This window comes from Bactrocera neohumeralis, chromosome 5 (genome assembly GCF_024586455.1).
Source record: "Bactrocera neohumeralis isolate Rockhampton chromosome 5, APGP_CSIRO_Bneo_wtdbg2-racon-allhic-juicebox.fasta_v2, whole genome shotgun sequence".
NCBI classification, from domain to species: Eukaryota; Metazoa; Arthropoda; class Insecta; order Diptera; family Tephritidae; genus Bactrocera; species Bactrocera neohumeralis.
The window spans coordinates 68,286,304-68,312,184 of NC_065922.1; the positions used below are offsets into that span (position 1 = coordinate 68,286,304).

Sequence of the window (25,881 nt, forward strand, 5' to 3'; positions counted from 1 at the left end):
GCTAGCTTTCGTTTTTAATGTTCTTAATTTTTTTTAAATTTAATTGTTTAATTCGAGTTATTTTTGTTAATTTTTACTTATATTTAATTAGTTTTTAAGTTTTTATCTTAGAAAACTTAGAATTTTTTAAATTAATATTTCCTATATTTTGTATACAAATATTTATTTATTTTTTAATTTTTTATTTATATTTATATTTTTCTTATATTAAATAAATATTAAATTTAATAAAAAAAATAAATATTTCAATACTTTATTTAATCAACTTTAATTTCTATTGATTATTGCAAATAATATTATTATTTTTTAAAAAATTTGAATATGTTTAAGTCTTATTTCATGTTTGCTTTTTTATATTTAATTAATTTTATTTGTTTGTTAAACATAATTAATTATGCGTAATTTTTTTTATTTGTCATTTATTGTAACTATTTTTTTGCATTTTCTGAATTTTTTTGAATATTTCGATTTTTATTTAATAAATAATTTATATATTGTTTGTATATTATTTGAATTTATTAATATTTTAATTAATTATTGAATTAATTAATTATTTTAATTAAATTTAATTAACCATTTATTATTAAGTAATTTTAATTCTATTTTATTTATTTATTTATACTGAAACAAAAAAATTCAGAATTTAAAAAAAATAATAATTAATTAATGAATTAATTATTTTAATTAAATTTAATTAACCATTTATTATTAAATATTTTTAATTCTATTTTATTTATTTATTTATACTGAAACAAAAAAATTCAGAATTTAAAAATAATAATAATTAATTAATGAATTAATTATTTTAATTAAATTTAATTAATCATTCATTATTAAGTAATTTTAATTCTATTTTATTTAATTATTTATACTGAAAGAAAAAAAATCCGAATTTAGAAAAAATATGTATTATCGAATTTCGCTTGTTTGTAATTAAATCTCGAAATCTTCTCTTAATTTTTAAATACTTATGACATAAGAAACGTTTCTTTTCTTCGCTCAACCGCGGGAAAAAGCAGCTGTAACAGCAAAATCATCTCTACAACAACAAAAGCAGCAACATGCTATACTAAATAATATAATATAAGAACGAGTCTCGATTTCTTATCTTAAGTGAATTAGTATACACTTTACTTCAGCCGTCAGCTGAGTATTTTAAATATAACTTATTAATCAAATTTTTGGTTTGCATTTTTATTTTTAATGGATTATTTTTGTTTACATATCTTTTTAGTTGGAAAGGAGGTGCAATTCTATATTCGAATAGAGATTGAAATAATAACGTGAGAGAAAGCTCCGCAGTAAGAAGTAGTATTTAGCGAGTTCCAATTGTGGCACATATTATGTGGAAGCCTATGATAATTTTTTCAACTACTCCGTGTAATTTATTATAAGAAGAAGAGAAAGAGAGAGAGAGAGAGAGAAAAATATATGTGCAGAAAGAGAAAGTTAGTTAGTGAGAGAAAGATAGCGAGAGAGATAATCATATTTTTACAAGAGCGCTTTAGCAATATTTTAGTCAGACTTAGCGGGAAATTAAGTTATTCGAAGGCGACACGTAATTTCAAATCAACAAATTTTAAGCTTTTTTCAATTTGTTTTATTTAATTTACACTTATTTCTGTACTTCTGTAATAGCCATTACAAAACTGCAACGAAGCTGAAAAATGTTTATCCTTTGCTTAATTATTTTTGAAAAAAAAGTCGCTAACCCTCAATACCTTCAAATCATTAATTTCCGCCAGAAGACTATCAAGTCATAACCTTCGATGTAAATTAAAATATATTACAAATGATTACTTAAAACACCAATTTTGCATGAATTAATTGTAAATTAAAGAATAAAATATTATAAAATTAGTATTTTTTCGTAAAATATTAATATATTGAAAAAAAAATCATTAAAATCCAGTGCGTGTGAACTCAGTGTAATGAAATAATATGTACATGTAGCTTAATTTAAACCTAAAAATATATTACAAAATATAAATTACGCACTTGAAAAGATTAAGTAGTTAAAAAAAAAACTAAAATAAATATAATAAATTAACACTGAAATTATTCCAAAGAATTTCTTTTCGATTGTAGTGCCTTTTTTGTCCACTTAACTAACCTTAAAGATTAAATCACTTGTTATGCATACCTGTTTAGTATATTATAAGCAAATAACTATAACTAGTTTTACTTTTAGTTGAAAACTAAAAAAAAACCACAAACTTTTATGAAGATCTCTGGAAATTGGGTTTAAGTTGCGTTAAACTTAAAAATAACTTTATAACGATATAAAGATATATATATCTATATAATAGTAACATAATAATACTAGTAAAGTCACAAAATCATAATAATATTATTGAATTGTAATAAAATAATTTAAAAAATTAAGATATTTAAATATTTGTATAATAAAACTGAAAATGTTTGTATTTTTAATTAAAAAAAATTTATATAAATGTAATAATAAAATAAAAATAAAAAACATAAATTAAAATTTATAAATTATGTGAAAAAATATGTATAATAAATAATATGCAATAAGTGAAAAATGGAAAGAAATTTAATAATTATGATTTTTAATAATAATTATAATTATAATTAATAATTATTAAATTAATTTTTTAATAATAATTATAATTTAATAATATCCATAATATATTTTCATAATATCGAACAATTATATTATTATTTTTATTTCATTTCATTTGCATTTTTTTAAGGTTCCAAGCGCTAGGATAAGTCAAAAAATACTAAAAACTAAAAAAAATTTATTTTTATTTTTGTTGTTTAAGATTTTAATTTTAATTTGAACTTATAATATTTTTTTTATTTATTTGATTTTCATGTTCATTATGAAAGAACCACTCTGTCCTTTTTGTATTTTTTATTTCGTATCCATGCTTTAATTTTTTTAATTTTAAGGGGGTATTCTGGTCTGGACGCATGAATTTTAGGCATTTTTTAAACTAAGGTAAAAAAAAATTTTTACTATCCATTTTTTTATATGTTTTTTATTGACATTTTAATAATATAAAAAAAAAATTGCAAGAAAAAAAAACAAAATTCGTCGAGATACGGGCCGGTGGAGTGGGAGCTTCAAAAAAAACAGTGCGTCCTGGTTGACGTGATTTCAACCCTTGTAGAGATCTAAAACACAAAAAACAAGAAGATTCTTCATTAGTAAGGATGTCGTTATCGGGTTGACCATTCAAAAAAAAAAAAAAAAATAATAACAAAATGGCGTCGACTTGAAACAATTTTTTTTTACCCGATTTTTTCGACTTTTCGAAATTTTTAAAAATACTTCAAAGCAACATTTTTGGAAATCCAAGACAGACACGATAGAGCATTGTATAAAGAAGATATATACCAAATTTCAAAGGAATCGGTTCAGTAGAACTTGAGATATCATGTCAACCACCTCAAAAAAGTAGTTTCGAGAAAAACGCATTTAAAGTTTAGTAGACAATTCTATTGAACACGGACGCCACGTCACAAAATCGGCTGTATCTCCTTTCAAAATACGCATAAAAAAATCGATTTTTTCAAAATCCTAGACCAGAATATCCCCTTACATAAAAATTGTAGATTCCTTTTTAATATAATTTTTCCTTTAAAGGTAGGTAGGAGTGCAGCCCTGTTATCTTTTGGGCTCAATTAGCACTAGCTGTGCCATTTTGATGCACTACTCGTAGACCTTTTCATTATTGCTACCACGTTTCACCTTCTCTTTCAAACCGTTTTGTGGTTGTGTTAAAGCTGTTAATGTCCGATATGCTCTTTGTTGACATCCATTCAAGGTTTGCTGCTTGATGGATCGCAAGTGTCGGATCTGCGATAGGACTGGGCATTCACAGAGAAAGTAGAAAATTGTTTCCTTATTCCCTAATATTTCGCAGCCTCGGCAGATGTGGCCTACACCCATTTTGAACGCATGTTCTCCAAATTTCCAATGCCTTTTATGGTAGCGGTACATACTTTTCCTGGACCTATTTAATAAGTCATTAGTTCTTTTCTTGTCATATATTGGCCATAACTGTTTAGTTATATTGCATTTTGTTATATTTTTCCATCTGTTATGTGCAACTTGTTGAGTCCATTCGTATGATTTTGGTGGATATTTTGGGTATGAAACACGTTCTTGCTCGACTTGTCCCTGTTGAGCTGAATTTTCATCATAAAGAGCACCGTAAATAGGTCTTTTTGGACATGCTTGAGCGTGCTTATTCCGATCCCACATTCATGGAGTGCATTATAACTGCCGATGAGACATGAGTTTGAAATGCAAGTGTTGAGAGGACTGGAAAAATCATTGGCACATTGGCACAATGTATTACAACTGGTGGGGATTACCATGAAGGCGACAAAATAAACATTGATGAATAATTAAATAGCTTCGGTTTTATTTAAAATTACTTTTTTGTCAAAATGTATTACTCTTTTTTTGTTGTAAACTTCATTTAATTTTAACTCATTATAAAAATATGTTTTTATTATTTTTCATTCTATTTAAGACGTTACATTTTCTTTATTTCTCTTTAAAATTTTACTTTTATAAAAATCAAAGTATCTTTCCAAAATATTGTTTTATGCAAAGCAGCTTTTTTAATAATAATTAATATATTCTTTTAAAACTAAAAATAAATTTTTTTAAATACAATTTTATTTGATATATTACAGTCAATTAATTTTGAATTTTGGGCTTCTAATTAATTTTTCGAAAAATTTTATTAACTTTAATTTTTAACGTTCTTTTTTCTATATTTAAAAATTTCTATTTAAGTTTTTTTTATTTTACTTTTTAAATTTTTTGTTAATAAACACAAATTAAAAAAAGTCAATTATTTTATAAAAAAAATTAAATAATACATTTCCCTTTTTCTTTCTTAAAATTTCGATATTTTCCCAAAAACCGAAAAAAATATTTTTTTTCTAATTTTACTCACATTATAATCATAATATATTTAAACCGATTATATTAAATTAAAACTAAAATTAAAATATATAAAAAATATTTTTTCTGTTTTTGAGCAAAAATTTAAATTTTGAAAAAAAATGGAAATATAATAATTTAGATATTTTCCCAAAAACCGAAAAAAAATATTTTTTTTTTCTAATTTTACTCACTTTATAATGATAATATCTTTAAACTGTTAAAATAATAAATTAAAATTAAAATTAAAATATATAAAAAATATTTTTTCTGTTTTTGAGCAAAAATCTAAATTTTGAAAAAAATGAAAATTTAATAATTACTTTACCTTTTAACTAATTAAGGACATATGTATGTACACTCGTGGCCACGCAAAACTTACCACTATACTTTCTTAAATTTTTTTTCGGACTTTATCGTGCGTTCGGGATTTTCTTCAATTTTATTCTTTTTTATGTTTTTAGTAAGCTTAAATTATAAAAAAATTATCTATTTATAATTATAATTTTTAATTTATTACGTTTAATGTGTAAAACACAAAATAGCTTTTCTGTGCTTATACAAAAGCGGCCGATTTTATTGTTTTTAAAGTGATACATCTACTAAACTTCGTGTTTCAATTAAAAAAAAAAATAAAATAAAATATTAAATACATTATAGTGTATATGAAATTAAATAAAAAAAATAAAAAAATCATGTTTTCATGTTGTTATGTTGCATGTCAGTCTCTTACATTTCAAGCTCATTTTGTAAAGCTCACTATCTTTCAATTGATTTATCTATAGCTGAATGTGTTTTGTTTTTAATTTTTAATATTTTTGATTAATAACATGTCATTAACTTATTTCTAAATAAAAATTTCTATACCGCAAAAAGTACCGCTATAAAATGTAGTCAAATATGCACTTGAAAATTTTGAGTGGTAAGGTTTGCGTGGCCACCAGTGTATGCGAATTATCATTTAAAGTTTATTTATAAATATAATAATAAAGGGAAATAAAGTTAAAAATAACGGTAATAATTATAATATAATCAGTAATAACAATAACATTAATAATAACAATGTAGAAATCAACAAAAATAATGCATGAACACTTTTTTTGAGAACCATTTGTTGGTGACATAAAATACACGAGTTTTAATAAACATTAAAAAAATATTTTGTAATAAAAAATATGATTTAAAGCTTTGAGCAATAAAAAAATAAGCCCAATATAAACCGGTTATTTTGTAAAAAAATATAAACATGTTGGCAACCCTGCAACACACGTAAATGTCTTTGAAAATTGAAAATATTTCGAAAGTTCTTTATTGTATTGTTTAAATATTTAAAAAAAATTTTTTACGAAATAAAAATGCAAAGAAGTAGTTTAAAGCTCAGACGAAACCAACTCTCATTCAATAATACAAATTAATACAAAACACAACAACAAATTGTTAATACATACATAATAGCAGAGGGTATACATTAAAATACAAAATTTTAAATTTAAGCAAGAAATGTTAAACAACAACAAAAATACTACAATAAAGAAAAAAAAATATTATAAAATGCGATAAAATCATGTAAAAGTCGAAAACAATATTTACGAAAGAAAACAGTACATATTTACAAATAGTGATTATAAATTACCTATGAATGAATAATAAAAAATTATAACATTAAATTTCAATCAAAATACTACACTAACGGCGGCTGACTTTTGATTTGGTAATTGTGTGGTAACTCTGTTAGTGATTTTTCGGCATGTTTTGATGGTTTTCAAACCAAAATTCAAACGCTAAAATAATTTTTTATTAAAAATAAACTCAGAATTGCTGATAAAATAAAGTTTCTGGGTGTCTCTCGAGAGATTTTGCTTAAAGAAAAAAGATTTTTTAGGTTGTTCGTCTGGTAATGATGTTATTCTGCCTACCCTGAATGTTCTTTTAGCGTCTTTGGGAGCATTTTATGTTATTATAATAGCAACAACTGTTTCTTCTTTATTGGCGTAGATCCCGCTTACGCGGTTATAGCCGTTTACAACAGCGCTCCAGTCGTTCTTCCTTTTCACTGTTTGGCGCCAATTGGAGATTCCATGTGTAGTCAGGTCCTGCTGTACTTAGTCTTTCCAACGGAGTGGATATCTTCCCCTTCCTTGGCTAGCCATGGGCATCCCACGCTTTGCTGTCCTTCAGACGGGTAATTGCTAATCGAACTTCTTTATGGTCGGGCAATGGGACGTCCGCTCCATCGTCATCGATTGGGGAATCGGGTTTAACAACTCTACATCTCCTGGTGTTATACTTTCACTGACATTCAGCAGGCCGACGAGGCTGAATTTAGGACCGTTGTGCCAAAGTTACCTGCACCACCCTGTCGTTAAAGTTACCAAGCACGATTTCGACATCGTGTTAGGGGCAGCTCTCAAAGTTGCACTCCAATCGCTCTTTGGTTCTGTCGGGGCGTGGTTGAAAATCAACGATACGAGTATGTTAAACAATTTCATTTTGATGCGGATTGTGACTAAACGTTCCTCCTCGGGGTTAATGCAAGGGATCAGAGACGGAGTTTCTCTCCTACTATTTGCGCTCCTTTATATGACCACTGTAATAAATGTTACACAGACCTACTCGTCTGTGTTTGTTAGGTTCATCGAACTTCTTGGACGGCGGTGATTTCAGCCTTTACTCTTATGAGGACATCAACCAGCTGGGCAGAAACACCTTCACACCTTAAGGGCCCGAATATTCCAGGTGCATGCCCTTGAAACGTAATCCTTAACACTTTTCCAGTGGTCAAAAGGGGGTACTCTCATTCGGTGCTGTTTTCTTTCTTTGGTTGGCGGTGTTTTTTACGTGGCGGGTTCCAAACCCAGTGCAAAATCCTGGGAGGAATGTTTCGCTTCTCACTTTAGCTCGCCTTCAAGAGGGATGTTCATTGGCTACCAGAGGATATCTGGTCTAAGACCGGAAGTCGTGAGCTGCTCGATGGAAAGGAATCGTTTCTGACCACTCCCAAGTAAATGGCGCTCAGAGAACTTTCCTCACTTGATTGAATTTCTACACATGGCTCCATCCTCCATTGCTCCTCTGGTCTAGGTATACTTAAAAATGTGGGCGTACTACCAAAATTAAGAATCCACCTTGATAGGATATACACAAGAAGCTGTGGGTCAAGCCGTCAAGATGTCGCAATTTATGACATAGCCTCAAAAAAAGATAATGCCACGTGATGAAACTTTTACCACTCGTAAAGTACTTAACTTGGAAATTTTTAGAGAAGCGAACTCTACAAAGCTTTGTCTTCATAATTCTAAATTTAAATATATTCCATGAAAGAAGTATTAAACGAGGCAGAATATGCATAATTTAACCGTTTGTGGAGTTGTATTCTATAATAATCCTAAAGCTTTATAGCAGAGGTGCTACACAACCATAAGTGAAATCTTTAACGACGAAAATTTACATAAAATCCTTAACAATTTTACTAAGTGAAAATTGAAAATTGGTGTAAGTACAGTCTTTGCTTTCGTAATGAGCTTTCTGCAGCTTTATAAACACATACATGCAAATTTAGTTTGAGGTCGTTTTCTAACAATTTCCGTTGAACATCGTTGAAAGCTCTAAGGGCTATGCTTTAAGCTCTGTCGCTTATTGTACACTGTATACACTGTATATTGCACTGCGCGCTTAAGCCTATATGTGCTTTTGTTACAGTACCTTTAAAGCTATTATGCGCGCTTTCTATCGTCTAATTCAAAGTCTTTAATATAAAAAGCTTTCTGCGCTCTGACTTAATTATATGCACGTACCGTTGCAGCTTAACAGCACTATTCTCACAGTTGAGCTCTCACGTTCTCTTTATGTAAAGTAAACCTTGAAAGCTTTTCATCAAAGTAAACTTTTCGCGTCAGTTAAGTAAAAAGCTTTTAAATTCATTACCATGCTATTTTTAGCACCACTGACTGCCTGAAGCGCAGAAATTAGTTGTCTTTGTCCTTTGTTTTGATGGTTCAAGCAATTTTACTTACAGAATGAAACAATTTTACTGCGTTTATTGTATTATTATTATTTTATTTCATACATTTTTGTTGCAGTTGCATTTAATAGTTACTTTCTGTCACTTACAGCAATTTTGCTTACAGTTAACAAATATTTCTTTTATCAGTGTACAACTAATCAGTTTTAAAACTATAAAATAATTAACTCTGCGTAAATTCTAAGACATTTCCAAACATTAATTAATATTTGCTCCAAGCTTTTCATCTTTTCATTTTTTTTTAATTTATATTTTCTACAGCAAGTGCATAAGTACCGTTTGTAGCAGCGTATTACTGCTAAATTACGCGCCGCCCAAAGGTATGCTACATACTTCTTTTATATTTCATTGTAGCATGCCTTTTGGCGCGCAAATTTTTTTATAATTTCTATTTAAATTTCTTAGTTTCCATTGTTTGTGCCACACAGTTAGTTATATATTGTTTTGTTTTACACAATATTACCTTTATATTATAAATTCTTTTATAGCTTTCGAGCACTTTTTAATTATATTTATTTTAAAATTTTTACTCAGTACATATTAACTAACTTTACAATATGTCAGCAGAAGTCCAGCTTCCTGTGGTCAACAGTTAATAACTTTTATATATTTCATATATTTATTTTCTTAGTCTTGTTTCAACTAGTAGGAGTTGTGGTATACATTTAGGCGCACATGCAATTCAACACACATATACTTATCCTCTAATTAATGTGAATTTTTCATCATTACTTTATTTATTGTGAATTTGTTTACATATTTTTTGCTTTTTTATTTATATTTACCAAATTTTTTTTTTTTATGTATAATAAATTCAGAAATTTCCACCACAAAGTATCTGTTATCAATACTTTTGCGGCAAGTTTTTTGTTTTTTTCATGCAGAATGTTATGAATTTGCTTCTAAAATAATAATAATAAAAAACAATTCCTTTACTTTAAAAACATCGCTATTCTACGGGTGATCCAAGTAGAGGTACTTTTTTCAATAATCTCTTTTTGACAGATCACGCGTGAATCGTGAAGCGGTCCTCTTATTTTTGTTCAGTATCGTTTGGCATTTTATCATGGAAAGACTTATGTCTGAACAACGTTTACAAATCGTTCAACGTTATTACGGAAATTCACGTTCTTTAAAGAATGTGTTTCGCAACTTTGCTCAACTTATGGTCAACATAGTCGGCCTACTGAGCGTACTATTTGTAACACCATCAACCATCTTGAGACCCAGCATTCAATATTGGATAATATTCAACCGAATAGACCAGGTCCAGCACGTTGTAAAGAAAATAGCAGTATCATATAGCGGTCATAGCTGAGAGTGTACACGTAGACAGAGAAAAGTCGATTCGGCGCCGTTCGCAGCAAAACTGATTGACGTATGTAAAGAGTTGACGCATTTTACGTCGAGATTTTAAATTGAAAGCGTACAACAGCTTGTGCAAGAACTGAAGCCGCTCGACCTTCCCAAGCGACATCGCTTCGTTACATGCGCTCTTGAGTAGTTCCAAGAAGATCCGACGCTTTTTGAGCCAAATTTTGTTCAGTGAAGAGGCCCATTCCTGGCTCAATGGGTATGTAAACAAGCAAAATTGTCGCATTTGAGACGAAGAGCAACCTGAAGAGATTCAAAAGCTGCCATTTCATACAGAAAAAACAACGGTTTGTATGGTTTGTGTGCCGGTAGAATCATCCATTAATATTTCTTCAAAAATGATGCCGGTGAGAACGCAACGCAAAGCATCAAAAATGGCGTATCATCAAAAAAAAAAAAAAAAATGAAATTGAGGTTTTTATTGCTTACGATTCACTATTACAAATATGTAGGAAAAAATCTTTAGCTTCCGCTCTCAGATATAACCAATATATAACCAATTTATAACCAAAACTCAAAATTTGTTTCAATATTGGTGGCTTCTATTATATGGTTTTTTCTTCGGCTGTAAATATATGAAAAGTGATGTTACGTTATTTTTCATTTTAGATGACGATAGATTTGATAACAAAATTTCTATTTTATAATATTTAACTAATAGGCACCATATTTTGAAGACATATGGTAAACTATTTTGTGTTGTAATTTTCATGCTATATTTTCGCTTTCAGCATATTTTCTGTTATTAGTCATCATGCGTATATGTAAATTTATTTCCTGTAGGATTTGCTGTAAAATATACATATAAACCGATATGTACGTAAGTTTTCTAGTCCTTGTAACACCGAAACCGTACTTTATAACAATATTTATATATAGGTATATGTTTCCATAGTGTCTAGTTGGTACATACTATGGCCTCATAAACCGTATTTAACACTATTTATTTATTTTTTTTTACAAATATTATTCTATGTGTAACTTTACTGGTTACTCATATACGTACATAAAGTTTGGGAACCACTATTTACACAAAGCGTTTTTCTTAATAATCTAATTGTAGTTTTTAGCAAAAATAACTTATCCAATTTGGTGCCACACATTTATTTTCTGCTCCTAAGTCTTACACTAGTTTAACTGTATAGTTGTCATGTTTTCAGTATGATCATAATTTAGTTTTCAAGTTGCTTCAATGAAAATTGCAAAGCTGTCAGTTCTCCAAATTTGTTTTAATACATTTTCTTTTATTCTATATGCTTCAAACTATTCAAAATTCATTTTAGCTTTACATTTAGAAACCTCTTCTTTGTTTTTAGGCTCATTAACTTAGCTCTAGTCTTATAAAAATGGTGCTGCTTACAATTTTGTATGTCACATTTTATTGAACTATCGATAATGTTTGCATTTTTAGCTAAATATTTCCTATTTATGAAGGTCAAACGGGTGCCTACTCTTGTTGAGACCACTTTGGAACTTTTAGGAGTTTGTGTATTTTGTTTTCACTTGCTTAAAACCGGCTTTTGCATTCAGTATCCGCGGTTTTTGATAATCAATAAAATCTATATTGATATAAATATATCATAGGTTATTTGATATTCGGTCAATATTGTTTCATGCAAATTTATCAACTGTTTGGGGTTAGAGTAGGTTGGAAGCTAGATCATCTGCTTGCTTAGAGGTCAAACAATCTCTTGTTGTATCTTTTTCTATCGTTAATATGGATAGCGTTACAACATTTCCATATTTTTTATCCTTTCATTTTATCATAGTTTATCATAATCTTTTAAGTTACTTAAGATTATTTTAAGGCTATGTCTATTTACAATCGACTTCTTTTAAGATTAGAACTCTCAAAACAAGTCTAATTCCAACTCTACCAAAAAATTCAAAACGGTGAAATATTCCTTGCTGAATCCTTCCTTAATTTCTGAATGAATCTTTCCTTAATTCTTGTTCAATTTCGTTTTACCATCTTTTTACCTTGAAAGGTCGACCTTGAAACCATGTCTGCTCTGTTGAAATCAGTTTGCGTTTTGAAACGAATTCATTTTTTTTGGTTCACATTTAAAAATTGTTTTTAAAATATTTTTATTGCATCGAGAAATCATTCAATGTAAGAACTGCAAATATTTCGAAAAAATTTGAAAGATCCATAATCTTTACAAAATAGGTTTTGTCTCAAACAGCGCAAAACTTTTTTAGTTTGGTTTGAAAAGTCTTAAGTTCATTTAGTAGGGAGGCAATATCCTAACTAACGTTCAGTATGAATCCGTAATTTGTGGTTAGTTTTACGTTGATTTCTAGGAGTTGTTGTTGTAGCGGATAAAAAAATCCAGGTCCGTTCCGGTTACGTAGACCCGACTGTCTGGGCATATGCACTACTTCTTCTTCTTAATTGGCGTATCTAAAACTAAAACTATTATCATACTTCGAAGGAATATTTACTTTTAACGTAGAGTGCGAGTAACATAATTCTAGATCTACTATATAATCGTTTTCAGTTTCGTGAGAGATCTCTGAAATCCATGTTCTTGTTTGTGGTTTTATAGTTTTGAATTGTAGTTGCGAGATCGTGTTTTCCATTATGTTTCAGGAACTTCAAGTTTAAGTCTTTTTGGATTTTCATTCCCGAAATAATAATTAAGGGTTCTGCCGCGAAAATTTTCCTCTCTTGCCCTTATTAGATGTTTTTCCATGCGTTTGGACTCAATAAATTGCATGTTCTCCAGTGATTTTTTTACTCTATACTTAATATTGTATAATCGGTTTCATATGGAATACTTAAACAGATAATTTGTTTTCAAAGTTCCTTATTTTACTTTACTTGTAGCTTAAGGTTATATTTATAAGTATTTTCTCTTGGAGATCATTCCTGATGATCCAAAAAATTCAACGCACCTCCAGTTGTCATTTCTTATGCTTCTTTCATTCTCAAAGCATTTTCTTTTTTTACATTCCTTCTTATTCAACTACACACTATTCTTCTCTTTCGCTTTATATCCAAAAAGAGATTTCTTTTTTATAAGCACAGACACCGCTGACGCGGTTATAGCCGAAAAAAGCGCCTATACCTCTGCTAAGTACCTCACTTTGTTTGCCGTTTCTTGTGAAACATGCCGCGCAGAAATGAGAATCACACATGTGAGGAATGAGGGTGATGCTCATGGACGTTAGGCGTCTCTTCCAACGCGCTCGCATCTGACTCCACTTTTTCTTCTTCTTCTGCTTCATCATTTGCTGATTCATCTTGTGGCTGCTTTATATCTTCCTCTGGTTCCATAGACTCTACAATTTCCTGCTCTTTTTTGTCTGACTCCTCTTGAGGGTCCTCGACCGTTTCTTTTTCAATGCTCTCCGCTACATGTGAGTGTATTTGCACTATGTGCACTTGCTCCAGCTCTTCACCGTCATGCGGCAAACTCTCTTCGGTGCTAAGCGTTGCTTTTGCCGCTTCCGCCTCTGTTTGCTCTTCGATTTCCTCGTCCAAATCTTTAGCCAATGTTTCGCTGCGAACAAGCTTGCGCTTGCTGCTGGTAGCTGGCGCAGTACTTGGCACAGCTGTATCTGGTATTGGCAAACGTATCTCATCGTCCACCGATTCGATGCGATCAAGTTGCTTTGGTTGCGCGCTGAGACGTCCATTGCCATCTTTGCGTGGCGTAGTTCCCGTTATGCCGGACGTCGACGTGGCAGCGCCGCTTTTTGTTTTGTTGCCGTTCCGTTTGCCAGCCGGCACATCGTCTAGCGCAAGTCGTTCCACTCTGTGCTCCACTCTTGGCTCTTCGACATGCACTAGCACGAAGGGCAGCTTTAGTGACAGTTCGCCACCCATGCCGCTCAACGTCAATTTGACCTTCACATAGTAGGATACATAAATGGCGAAGACATTGCGGTCGTCGCCCACAACGCCGGACACACCGTGTCCATGATAGCCGCTGGGTTGCGGTATGCCTACAGCCGGACTGGGGCATGGGTTAATGGCCTGCCCGGGCGCAAGTATAAGATTTGGAGAGCGTATCGCTGAGGCAGCAATGACGCCGGTGATTTCTTCGGGCTCTGTGCTGCGCTGCAGTGTGTCTTCGAGCGCGATCCAGTTTTTCGTTTGACCACGTTGTGGCTTTAGTATGATTGTGGTGTTCATCGTGCTGCCAGGCGCTACTGTGCGGTCCACGGGCGAGCTGTCCGAGTCAGCGACAATATTTTTGAATTTCCCATTGTTGAACATGCAGACGTCGACGTGTTGAATGGCGCACACCTTCAAAGAGAAGAGGACAAACGTTCGTGTTTGATTAAAATGTTTGGAACTCTTAAAGATATGTTTAAGGATGTATATCAAAATAGAGGGTCCAAATTAAAAAAAAAAAAATTCTTGTACTTATTCGTAAGTTCCTAAAGAAGCGATTTTGTATGAACTATTGACCTTGCGTTTAAGCGTGACCAAGCCACGTTTGGGAAGTTAGCTCGAAGTCTGTGAAACCAAAAACTTCAAAACAGTTTCTAAAGATTGATTAAAGTCTATCCTAGACATTAGTTAATCACTACAGAATGAGATTTTTCTGAACATGAATATTTGAAAGTATGCACCTAATTCTCACCCTAAATGATTGATGGATCCTACCTTTGGACCATCCACTCAGGTAGCAGGGTGGCGATACTAGCCTTGAACTCATTAACAGCGCGTTCAGGGTTGATCGAGAACGCCTAACCCCGCTAACAATAGTATCGGATGCCTTTGTGATAAGAATGGTATGGGTGCCAGGCAATGGCGGAGTCGCAGGAAATTGTAAAGCTAATGAACACTAAAGGAAAAACACCCAAGAACAGCTATCAGTAGAATGGGAGCAAGTAGGTGATTGCGTATTCTTTTGTGTTCTACAATAGATAGCTCGGCTCGCGGGAGCTTGGCCAGTGCTGGCCTAACACCGGTACATCTTATTTTGGCATAAGATCGATCGCAAGAGATCTGGGATCTCTTTGCCTTTAGTAAGGCTATCCTTTCCCTAGTTGTGGGACTTTTAACAGGTCATTGCACTATTGCTGTAAGGTTGGGAATATTTGCAGACGCCATCTGCGGAAGCTGTATCGCAGAAGATGAGGTGGTAACAACACAACACTTCCTTCTTCACAGTCCCGCGTTTGGGAGGTCAAAACTTAAACACTTGGGAGCGCATACCTTCAGACGTCTCACCGAACTGGCGGCTGCTAAGCGTTTTGCTAATCTATAAGTTCGAACACAGCAGTTCTTCTTTTCTACGGCTTCACAAAATACTGCTTATAGCAGTCCACGTGCGGTATCTCTAGATCAGCCATCTAACTTAACCTATGAGAACCTTTTTCATAACTGAAATGGGCACAGAAATTTATTTGGTTCAGTTCGGTAAGTTCTGGTACAGTTTCGAGTTCGGCTCCATAGCTTGATTTTTTTTTATTTATAGGGTTTCGAGGGCGGAAGACAGAAAGCAAGTTTTCTTTGAGCTTCTGGGCTCCCAGATCACAACAGGTCCACAACTAACACAGTTTACTTTAGTTTTCTCTGAAAATCTGCAGTCTTAAGAAAATATGCTCTCCTAAAGATGCAAAGTGAGATTTCATCTCAATGAAAGGTAAATTGGGCAGAGTAGGCAATGGAGAAGTTAGTAATAAATGTTAAAGAATATGAGATCTTGGATTCCTAGAGTACTTGGTAGAGAAAATTTATAGTTTGTTAAGTCTTAGGTACGTCATGAGATTTGTATGACCTTTAAGAATACCTCATCACAGAAAAAAATCGGTTCTATTCACGTTATCGTTGTTGTTTTAAAACAAAAAAAACGTATAAATGTTTGGCGTTATCGACTGGTTAAATGAGTTAAGCTTCCCGCTCTGATGCACCCTACTACACCGCATAACACATCACTCACAAGGCAACACTTGCACACACAACCCACATGGAAACAGCAGTAGCCCCACACACCACAAATCAATGTACCATAATACTACTGGAAGCAGCAGCATCCACTCACACACACCAATACACGCAGCATACCAACCCACCATAACTTTTCATAACTCAGCCCAACGAGCAAGAACCTCTCTCCTTGAAAGGTGCAGGTCCTTTTTACTACGACTTGCGATCATCCTACATCGGCTGACGTTTTCTTCGGCGCGCAACTCATCTCGTCGAAATTGCCATGTCTTCACTGGCATCCGACCGGGAAGTTATTTCCTTTTTACATAAAATAACTCAATAACGCACGTAAGTGGATGAATTAACATCGGCATTAATCGAAAATAAATTCGTATTCCCCACTTTTGAACGAATATAGTGACGACATAGTAACAGTCGTGCCATGTCGTTGTAATAATTGAGCACGATATAGGAACGAGAGCGATTATTTGATGAAAATATAATAATTTCAAAGTTTGTTGTCAGAAACAGAAAAAATTTTAGGTTTTATTTCTTAAATAAGCAACGTTTATACAAGGTCTGTCGCAAAAGAAACAGAACTTTTTAAATATAACTGTTTCTGGTGGCGCCACCTATTGGTGGGTATATGAAATAAAAAGTTTGATCTCTTGTTGACATTTCGTAAAAATTTTAAGACAATTGGATAACTACAATCGATGTTATCGATCAAAAAGTGACATCAGCTTTTGGTCATCGGTCGTAAAATGCATTTTGAACAAAGAGCAAATATTAAATTTTGTTTTAAACTTGGGAAAACGTTTACTGAAACATTTCAAATGATGAAAAAAGTTTATGGTGATCAGTGCCTACCCCGTAGTAATGTGCGTGAGTGGTTTAAGCGATTCCAAGAAGGTCGTGAGGACCTCTGTGACGATCAGAAGTCGGTCGTCTTCAGAAGTCAAAAATAAAGACAATGCTGATTTGTTTTTACGATTCCGAGGGTATTGTACACCGAGAGTTCGTCCCACCTGGTCAAGCGATTAATGCTGTGTTTTACCTTGGTGTTATGAAGCGTCTTTTGTCACGCATTCGTCGTGCTCGACCACAATACCGTGAGGCAGGGTCCTGGCGCCTGTTGCACGATAATGCGCCGTGTCATCGGTCGACGCTTGTCACTGATTTTTTGACAAAAAACTCCATATTAACCATTAATCACTCACCCTACTCACCTGATCTGGCACCCTGTGATTTTTACCTTTTTGGAAAACTTCATTTGCCCATGAAAAGACACTGGTTTCAGGACATTTCAGCTATCCAAAAGGCGACGACCGATATTCTCAAGAGCATTCCGAAAAATGACCTTAAACACTCATTTGAAATGTTAATTGACCGGGCTAAACGTTGTATCGAAGCACAAGGAAACTACTTTGAATAAAAAATATAACTTTTGAAAAATATAAATTTTTTGTTGTTTTTTTTTTTAACAGTCTTGTTTCTTTTGCGATAGATCTTGTAAATAAAGTAAAGTGGTAAAACCACAACATTCTCTTAACCAAATTGATGCAAGTGTTTTCACAACAGACATAACCTCAAAATGCGTACTTAACCTCAATGTCATCAGTCGATGTCACAACTATATTTAAACCACGGAGATGAGGCAATAATATGCTAACTACAAACATAACATCAAAGTTGGTCAACAGCAATACGAACAAAGCCGCAAAGGCTTTATTGCTTAGATATGCTTCACTTGTGAATGAAATTTTTAATTTTTTTTAAGCGTAAAATACAATCATGTGATCAAATATCGTTTCCTAACACTAACAACACATATAACCTCAAATTTGGTCAACAACAATAATAGAAAAGCCGCAAATGCTCGCTTGAGTCAGATAATAAATATAAAGGATCTAAAAGAAATACTTAACAGAAAGTACAAGTAAAACGAAACAAAAAAAATTATATCGGGTGATTTTTTAAGAGCTTGATAACTTTTTTAAAAAAAAAAACGCATAAAATTTGCAAAATCTCATCGGTTCTTTATTTGACACGTTAGATTGGTTCATAATAATTTATAATTTCATTTAAATGTTGACCGCGGCTGCGTCTTAAAATTCGGAAAGTCCAAACTTTTTCGAGCATTTCGGCCGGAATAGCCCGAATTTCTTCGGAAATGTTGTCTTCCAAAGCAAAATGAATAAATCGCATGATCTTGGTGGCCAACTTACGGGTCCATTTCTTGAGATGAATTGTTCTCCGAAGTTTTCCCTCAAAATGGCCATAAAGCGCCATCTTGTTGAAACCACATGAGTCAACATTCAAATGAAATGGCAAGAACAAATCAAATGTTTCAAATAAAGAACCGATGAGATTTTGCAAATTTTATGCGTTTTTTTTTAAAAAAAGTTATCAAGCTCTTAAAAAATCACCCGATATTAAAATTATATTAAAAATTATTATAAAAAAAAACCAAGCTCAAAATGAATACCGCCAAAGAAATGTTAGCTAAAATAAAAAAAATTCAATCAAATAATGAAGTAACATGCCGTTATGTACAGCAGCCACATAAAAGTCGTGGTCACAAAAATGACAGCTCAATGCATATGCTCAAATCCATACTGCAGAGCAATCTCTCCACATACGCCAATGTGGCAACTTCACTGTGCTTTAGACGTAGATACTACATACATACATATATCCACAACACACATGTTGGCGACGTAAAAGAGAAAAGTATTTGCAAATCAACAAATATCAACGACAAACTCAATTTCGGTCTGCCCGCTTGGTTTTGCGGAATTCCGAATGATTCAATAAATATTCGATTAGACAAATACTCGCGCGGTAAGGCAAAAGACCCAGTAAGAAATTTTTGGACGCGGAAATTTATGCGACCGTTGAGTGCGTTATGTAGGGTCTAGGGAACACGTACGGTGCTATGGATTCAAAATCGTGTTGAAGTCTAAAATCATGGCAACAATTTGCTTTCAGTACCATTCCGACCACACTTTAAAAGATTTACTCCAATTGGTCTCTAGAGCTTAAGCATGCTTAAAAAAGCTTTCTTCAAGTTTGTGCCGTCTTGAATGTGAGGATATATACTATAAATAAATACGAAGTAGAGTACATACCGAATGCTGAAAGGTATGAAAAGTCCAAGAAATTTCGCAGTTGAAAAGTGAACTTCACAACTTTTCTGGTAAGATATTAGTCTGTAATTAAATTCAAAATTTCAGCAAAGAGGCTTGTAAGAGCGAGACAATCTGGACTGAAGCATGGTGAAGAAAATCAAAGCCCGATGGATTGAGCTAACTGAGCAAGACTGCAAAAGTCACGTGCAAAACGGTAGATCGGAAGGGGCACAAAATTCTCCAATATAAGAGACTTTAGGAACATGATAGGTATACTAATTGGTGCCTGTGCCCCGGTAGATCGGAAGGGCACAAAATTCTCCAATATAAGAGAGTTTAGAAACATGATCGGTATACTAATTGGTGCCTGGTGGCGGCACACGTCCGCAGACTGGGGTTGACAGATCGTGAAGACTGCAGGAAATATCTACAGCAAGACACCAGGGAAACAATGGAGCATGTCTTGTGCACTTATGCCGCATTTGCAATACTACGCTGTAAGCATCTGGCCTCCTTACGGCATGATATGAGGTATCGATAGTGAGGCCGCAAAGTCTGTTAAAATTCGCGTCAAGCGCAGGAATCCTAATGAAGCTAGCAACTGAACTCCATCTAGTATCGCAAAGGCCCAAAACTGGTCTATGCGTGGCATATTGGTCTACCCGATTAAGCTAACGTAAACTAACCTATACTACTTTAAGCATTATGTTCATATGTATAAGTTCTATTGTACCATGTGCTTAGACGGAAGGGTTGAGAATGTTGCTTTCAAGCAACTTCGGTAAGTTTTTCAACATAACTTGAACCTGTATTAGTATAAGGTTTGCTTAGAAAAAGCTTTACGCATAGCAACAAACTGAAGATTCCTTCTATATTGTTAGTGAAATCTTTAGGGCGAGCACAAAGTGAGTGAGAGATTATAATCTATAATAATTAGTGTATAATTTTCCATGTTTCTTTGCGAAGTGTTAAAACTATCGTTAACCATCAATTGTAATGATTATTGTTTGACGCTCCACTATGTACTCAGCCTTAGCTTCTAAGAGTTTTGAACTGAAATAACCTGTTGTCAGTTTATGGAGCTGCTGTGCTGCTTGTGACATTTGCTTTGTCGGTTAAATATGCTCCACAGGGAATAGACGAAAGGCCATACATATCGATATATCGCGCTATATCAATATTACACATATGTATATTCATATACACAAAAATATGTAGTCATACATACACGTGTGTTTATTTATTGCTTTCACCGTGTTGCTACATTTATTACAAACACGATTTGGCTTCCTAAATTGCTTTCTCGCCCTTGCCGTCCTATGCATAGCTTATGAGCGAAAATATGAAAAAAAATGAAAAAAATATGTATGAAAATAGGAAAATAATAGTAAAATATGGCAACAACATTGATTTGATTTGTGTTTTGACTTGAGTGCCACTTTTGTTGTGTTATATTCGTTGTTCATAGCAAAAATACATGGAAATTTACTCAGGCGCTTTCTCCCATCCAAAAATTATAGTGCCGCTGGCTTATATATAAATCTCTTGTATTAACGAATGAATTCGTAGGAACGTAAGCACTTCTGGAAAAATGATCGATAACAATGCCAGTGATTTGAAATTTGATGTTCTAAGAAATTTTACAAGCTTTAAAGGTTGCTTAGAGTTCAGGAGCTTTCAGCGTGAAGGCAGCGTGTAACTGGTTCCTTATAGTTTTCCGGCCTCGAAAAGCTATAATTAGAGTATCCAGGCTTTGGAAAGCTATAGTTTTGGTATCCAAGAGTCGTAATGTTAAAAAGGCTCCAAGCTTTCTTGACTAAAAAGTTGTTGCTTTATAATAGCTAAGACTATATCTTTCTTTTTTTGGGCAGCATTAATATGAAAGCAAGCTATCCCTTTTAGAGTATCTACATATATAACTGCGTACCTATAAAAATCCAAGAAAACTTAAAGCTTAATGTAAATACTTTAACAAGGGAAAGTAATTCTTTAAAAAAAGCTTAGCAAACTCTAGCTATCTATAAAATATGTGAATAGTAATTGATCCACAATGAGTTTGAAATAGCCAGCGAACTCAAGCGACTCAGAGAGTAAAGAAACAAAAGATTACCTGTTTGAAATCAATGCGAAATTTAGAGCTTAAAAGCACAGCTAAGCAAATTTAAGCTATCCATAGAAAAACGAAAAAAATATGTGAACATAAGTGGTCTGAAACGAGCTTAAAAAACACAGCGAACTAAAGCAAAGCTCAAGCGATCAAAGGAAACCAAAACGTCAAGTAGTGAGCTTTAAAGCTCGGTAAGTGGTATAAAGTCTATAATTAAGTAAGGCAATTCGATGTTAATGAGTATTTTTAGATATATACTTAATGAATATATCAACTTGTTCTAGAAAGTCACCGCCTATTAGCTTAACTGACTGAATTTGACTTTAACTGATATTTTTTGGGCTCCAACACACTTTCAAATAATATAATCGTCTACACAAACAAGAATACGAAATGCCAAAGAAGCGCCTACGATGAGCTGTGTTGCTGAAACATCTTTTAATATTATTTTTTGTGTCAAAAATATTTATTTATTTATTTTATATTTGTTATAAAGGCAACCAATAGCGATGAAACCCTTAAGTCATTTAAGTTCACAAAATTTCTTTTTCGAAAAGTGTGAAGGCCGGCAGTGCTTCATTTGTTACTTTGCCAAGTGAAATGTATCAAATAACTGCCAAGCTGCCTGAGTAAGTAAGTAATTCATCTCATCTGAAGCACGACGTGATTCAGAGAGAAGAAGGAATACTAATGTCAGTGGTATCACAATGGGCGTCCTAAAGGGTTAGCTGCGTCGTCAGGCAGCCACTCTACCTCCCTACCTACCTAAGTATGTATGAATAAAGGTTTTCTGTTTGAAATGTGATAGGAGGTGATTTTAGCTTACCGGAAAGGCTAAGGCCATAATTAAGAACAAAAAAGCGTACTTTCATACTTGAGAGAATTCGATTGGCTCTTCTATTTTCGAATTCCACAACATTTGGTACCATTTAACTCAAATATAACCGGTTTTATAACCAAAGTCCTCAAAAGTTATGAAATATTTTAGTTCGACACAACAACAACAAAAAAAAAGTTTAATTTCGCCTACTTTCATCATAATTTGAATCTTTCATATTTATTTTATAAACACCAATACACATTACACACTCACACTCACACTCACACTCTTGCATTCACCTACCGGCGTGTATTTTATTGCGATTATTCTTTGCTGTTTTTGATTGGCGTCAATCAATGAATTGGAAATCATTGTTTTGTTATATCCTTGTTTTGCTATGCGCTTTCGGCGAAAATAAAAATATAAACAAGAAATGCAGACAAGCAGCAATAATAAAAATGTCTGTTTCGCCTGAAGGTATGCTACACACGATTCCTTTTTACATACGTATGGGTTTAATCAAATTATGGAGAATGTATATATGTATGTATATACATATATGTATCAAAGTGGTATCAATCAAGCTGAAAATGGCAAACAATATTTTAGTGGATAAATTATGCTCAAGTAAGCAAAATTAGTTTTATGGCAAGCCGATAAAAAACAGGTTTAATAAATATTGTGACTTAGCAGTCAAATAGTTACCCCCGCATATTGAAGTCCTTGAGGAGAGTTTTCTAAGGGAATATACGATATTTTTGCATTTGGCATAAGTTCAGTTCTTCCAAAGCATAGGGACAGAGTTGCCACCTGTAAAAATTGTGCAGGTAATAAAAGTTATATATTTTACATTATTATATGCAGTTATTTTGTTTGTGTAAGATATAAAAAAAAATATTTAAGCACAATTTTAATTTGCAGAGTTGCCATTATGCTTAAAAAAATTCAATATATTTTTATGTACGCAGATTACGCAGGGAAAATTTCGTTTAATATATGGAAGTTAAAAAAAAAAACGAATTATAAGTTAATTTTTTGTGTATAAGGTTGCCACCTTACAAAAATTAGTACAATAAGTAAATTTTATATTTTCAAACAGCAATTTAAACATTTATTTTATATACACTAGGTATATTATTTGAAAATTGTTTCAAAAAGGTTGCCACTTATTTAAAAAAAGAAATATTAAAATTTGCGAAAAAAACAAATAAAAAAAGTAAAAAGAGTGCTTTCTATATTATTAATAAATTAAAGTGAGCATATTTAATATATTTATGATACTTTCTTTAACGCGAGTTGCCACATATTTTATTGGACAAAATTTTACGTTATACAATTTTGAATTTCAAGATTAAAATGTTGCGAAATGTTAAATATTCTTATATAAAAGAGGTTTATAGGTGAAGGTTACCACCTGAAACAGAGAAAGGTAACTAATAACGACTTTTTGTAATTAATGAGTATTTGTATTTGGCAAATTTAAAAGACTGTGAGCAGAATACATGCTCAATCAATAAATATATGCAGAAGAGATGCCATTTTTTTCTAATAATTTTAACGTTTGTTTGCTTATATAAATATTTAAGGAGGAAAATTGTAATAAGTAATATTTAGAAGTTTAAAAAGAAAAGTGACCACATAGTTGGTTAATGAGGTTGCCATCTAACTAAAATTAATAAAGCAAGTAAATATTAAATAATTACCATGGAAGCTAAGCTATTATTTTATATGATTAGCGTATATTATTAGAAAACTTTTGTTAAAAGGTTGCCACTTATTTCAAAAAAATACAATTAAAAAATTGGTGAAAATCTAAAAAAAAAGTATAAAATGTTGCTTTCTATATTATTAATAAATCAAATTATAATTTATAAATTAATAATTTTGACTGGAGTTGCCATATATTTTTCTTGCATAAAAATTTACCACGTACAATTTTTAAATTCGATTTAAAAGTGTTGTAAAATGTTAAATATTCTTATATAAAATATGTTTTTAGGTCAAGGTTGCCACTTTAAGCGGAAAAACGAAAATAAATAATGAGTACTTGTAAAAAAAGATAAAAAAATTGAAAGAAAGCTTAAAAAATTCCCATTATAAATTTATTATAATCTATAAATCTTAATTTTTTATTCACTTCACTGAATTTACAATGTTCTGCCTTAGTCAAGCATCACATTGCTCGAAAAAAAACAAAAAGTTTAGAAAACTTCAAACTTAACAAGGTAGCCGGTAACAATAGAAGCACTTGCCCTCACCAAATTTTCGCATACTTTGGGCATACACAAACTACTTTCAAGTACTTGCAAGTGGCGAAAAGAGTGTAACAAGCATGCCAACAATGTTTACAAAGTGCAACTAGTTTGGTAGGTAGAAAAAATTTCGCTTTTTGTTAGGAAACGAAGGACGAAGTGAAGAAAATTATAGAGAAGTTGAGAAATTATATTAAAAAAACTGTTGGATGTAAAATTTTTATAATTTATGTTGGCGTGTTTATTGAAAAAAAAATATTTTGTAACAAAAACTTTAATTTTAACATAAGAACCTAGATAGCAAAAATGTATTAATTTTGTAAAGTAAAGTTTGAGGTAGCTTTGTAAGCGTTTTATTTATGGCAAAGTAATATTTTTACTTTTTAAAGAGGTTCACAAAAAAAACATATTAAAAATATTGAGTTAAAGATATTAAAGCTCGATTTTGTGAAATTGCGCTTTGTAAGTACTCTTTCTTAGAACCATAACTTGCTTTAGAACTAACTGGAAATGAAACTTTAATGAGGCAGAATACACACAAAGGTATGATACTGTAGTAAAAGTACGTGTGCATTTTTACAACGACCAAATTTAAAGTTAAAAACGTGAAACGAGACTTATAAAGATTGTTTGAAAGTAATATAAAATATTCATCATACGCCATGGCGCCATAGTGAAACCAAATCTAATTGCTATAAGAAAGCAAATTTATTAAGTTTTACAACTACATTCTAAATATACTTGTTAATTTAAAATAAATATTTTTTACAATATTACTTCATTTAATGGATACTTTTAAAATTAATTATTATTTTATATACATATGTACTTAAGGGCTTTAATCGCTGCAGAAAGCAGGTTACTCAGCAGGATTGCTACTTAATATTTTTAGAAGTATTATCAAGCTTAAAAGCAATAAGTTTCACCAAGGGTAAACTAAATTTTTAATCCCGAAACTTTTCTTCACAATCCCGAAATTTCGGGATTTTGAAAAAACAATTTAATATTAATAGCATTTCTCATAAGCACATTTTTTCAATTAATTATATTTATTGTAATATTCTTTCATTTTTGGTATACCGAAAGCTCAAAACAGATCCATAAAGCTTTTTAAAAGAAGATATTTGATATTTTCCATATGTGTACCAGTGTTTTATCAGCATGGTTTTTACAAGTATTTTCAAGTTTAAAAGTAATAATTTTTACTAAGGGTAAACTAAATTTTTAATCCCGAGACTTTTCTTTATAATCCCGAAATTCCGGGATTTTGAAAAATACAATTTAATATTAGTTTAGCACTTCGCACAAACACATTTTTTTCAATAAAACCTTTTTAAAGGTTTTTTGTAATATTCTTAT

At 31.9% G+C, this 25,881-nt stretch overlaps 1 protein-coding gene across 1 annotated transcript in view; it reads right to left on the minus strand.

The window, feature by feature from the left end:
- Positions 1 to 12,741: 12,741 nt before the first annotated feature.
- LOC126758443 (uncharacterized) overlaps positions 12,742 to 25,881 on the minus strand; it is a 151,515-nt gene continuing 138,375 nt past the window's right edge. The window contains exon 9 of the mRNA XM_050472708.1: positions 12,742 to 14,580. Coding sequence (XP_050328665.1) covers positions 13,459 to 14,580 — 1,122 coding nt within the window. The 3' untranslated portion in view covers positions 12,742 to 13,458. The remainder of the gene's footprint in view (positions 14,581 to 25,881) is intronic.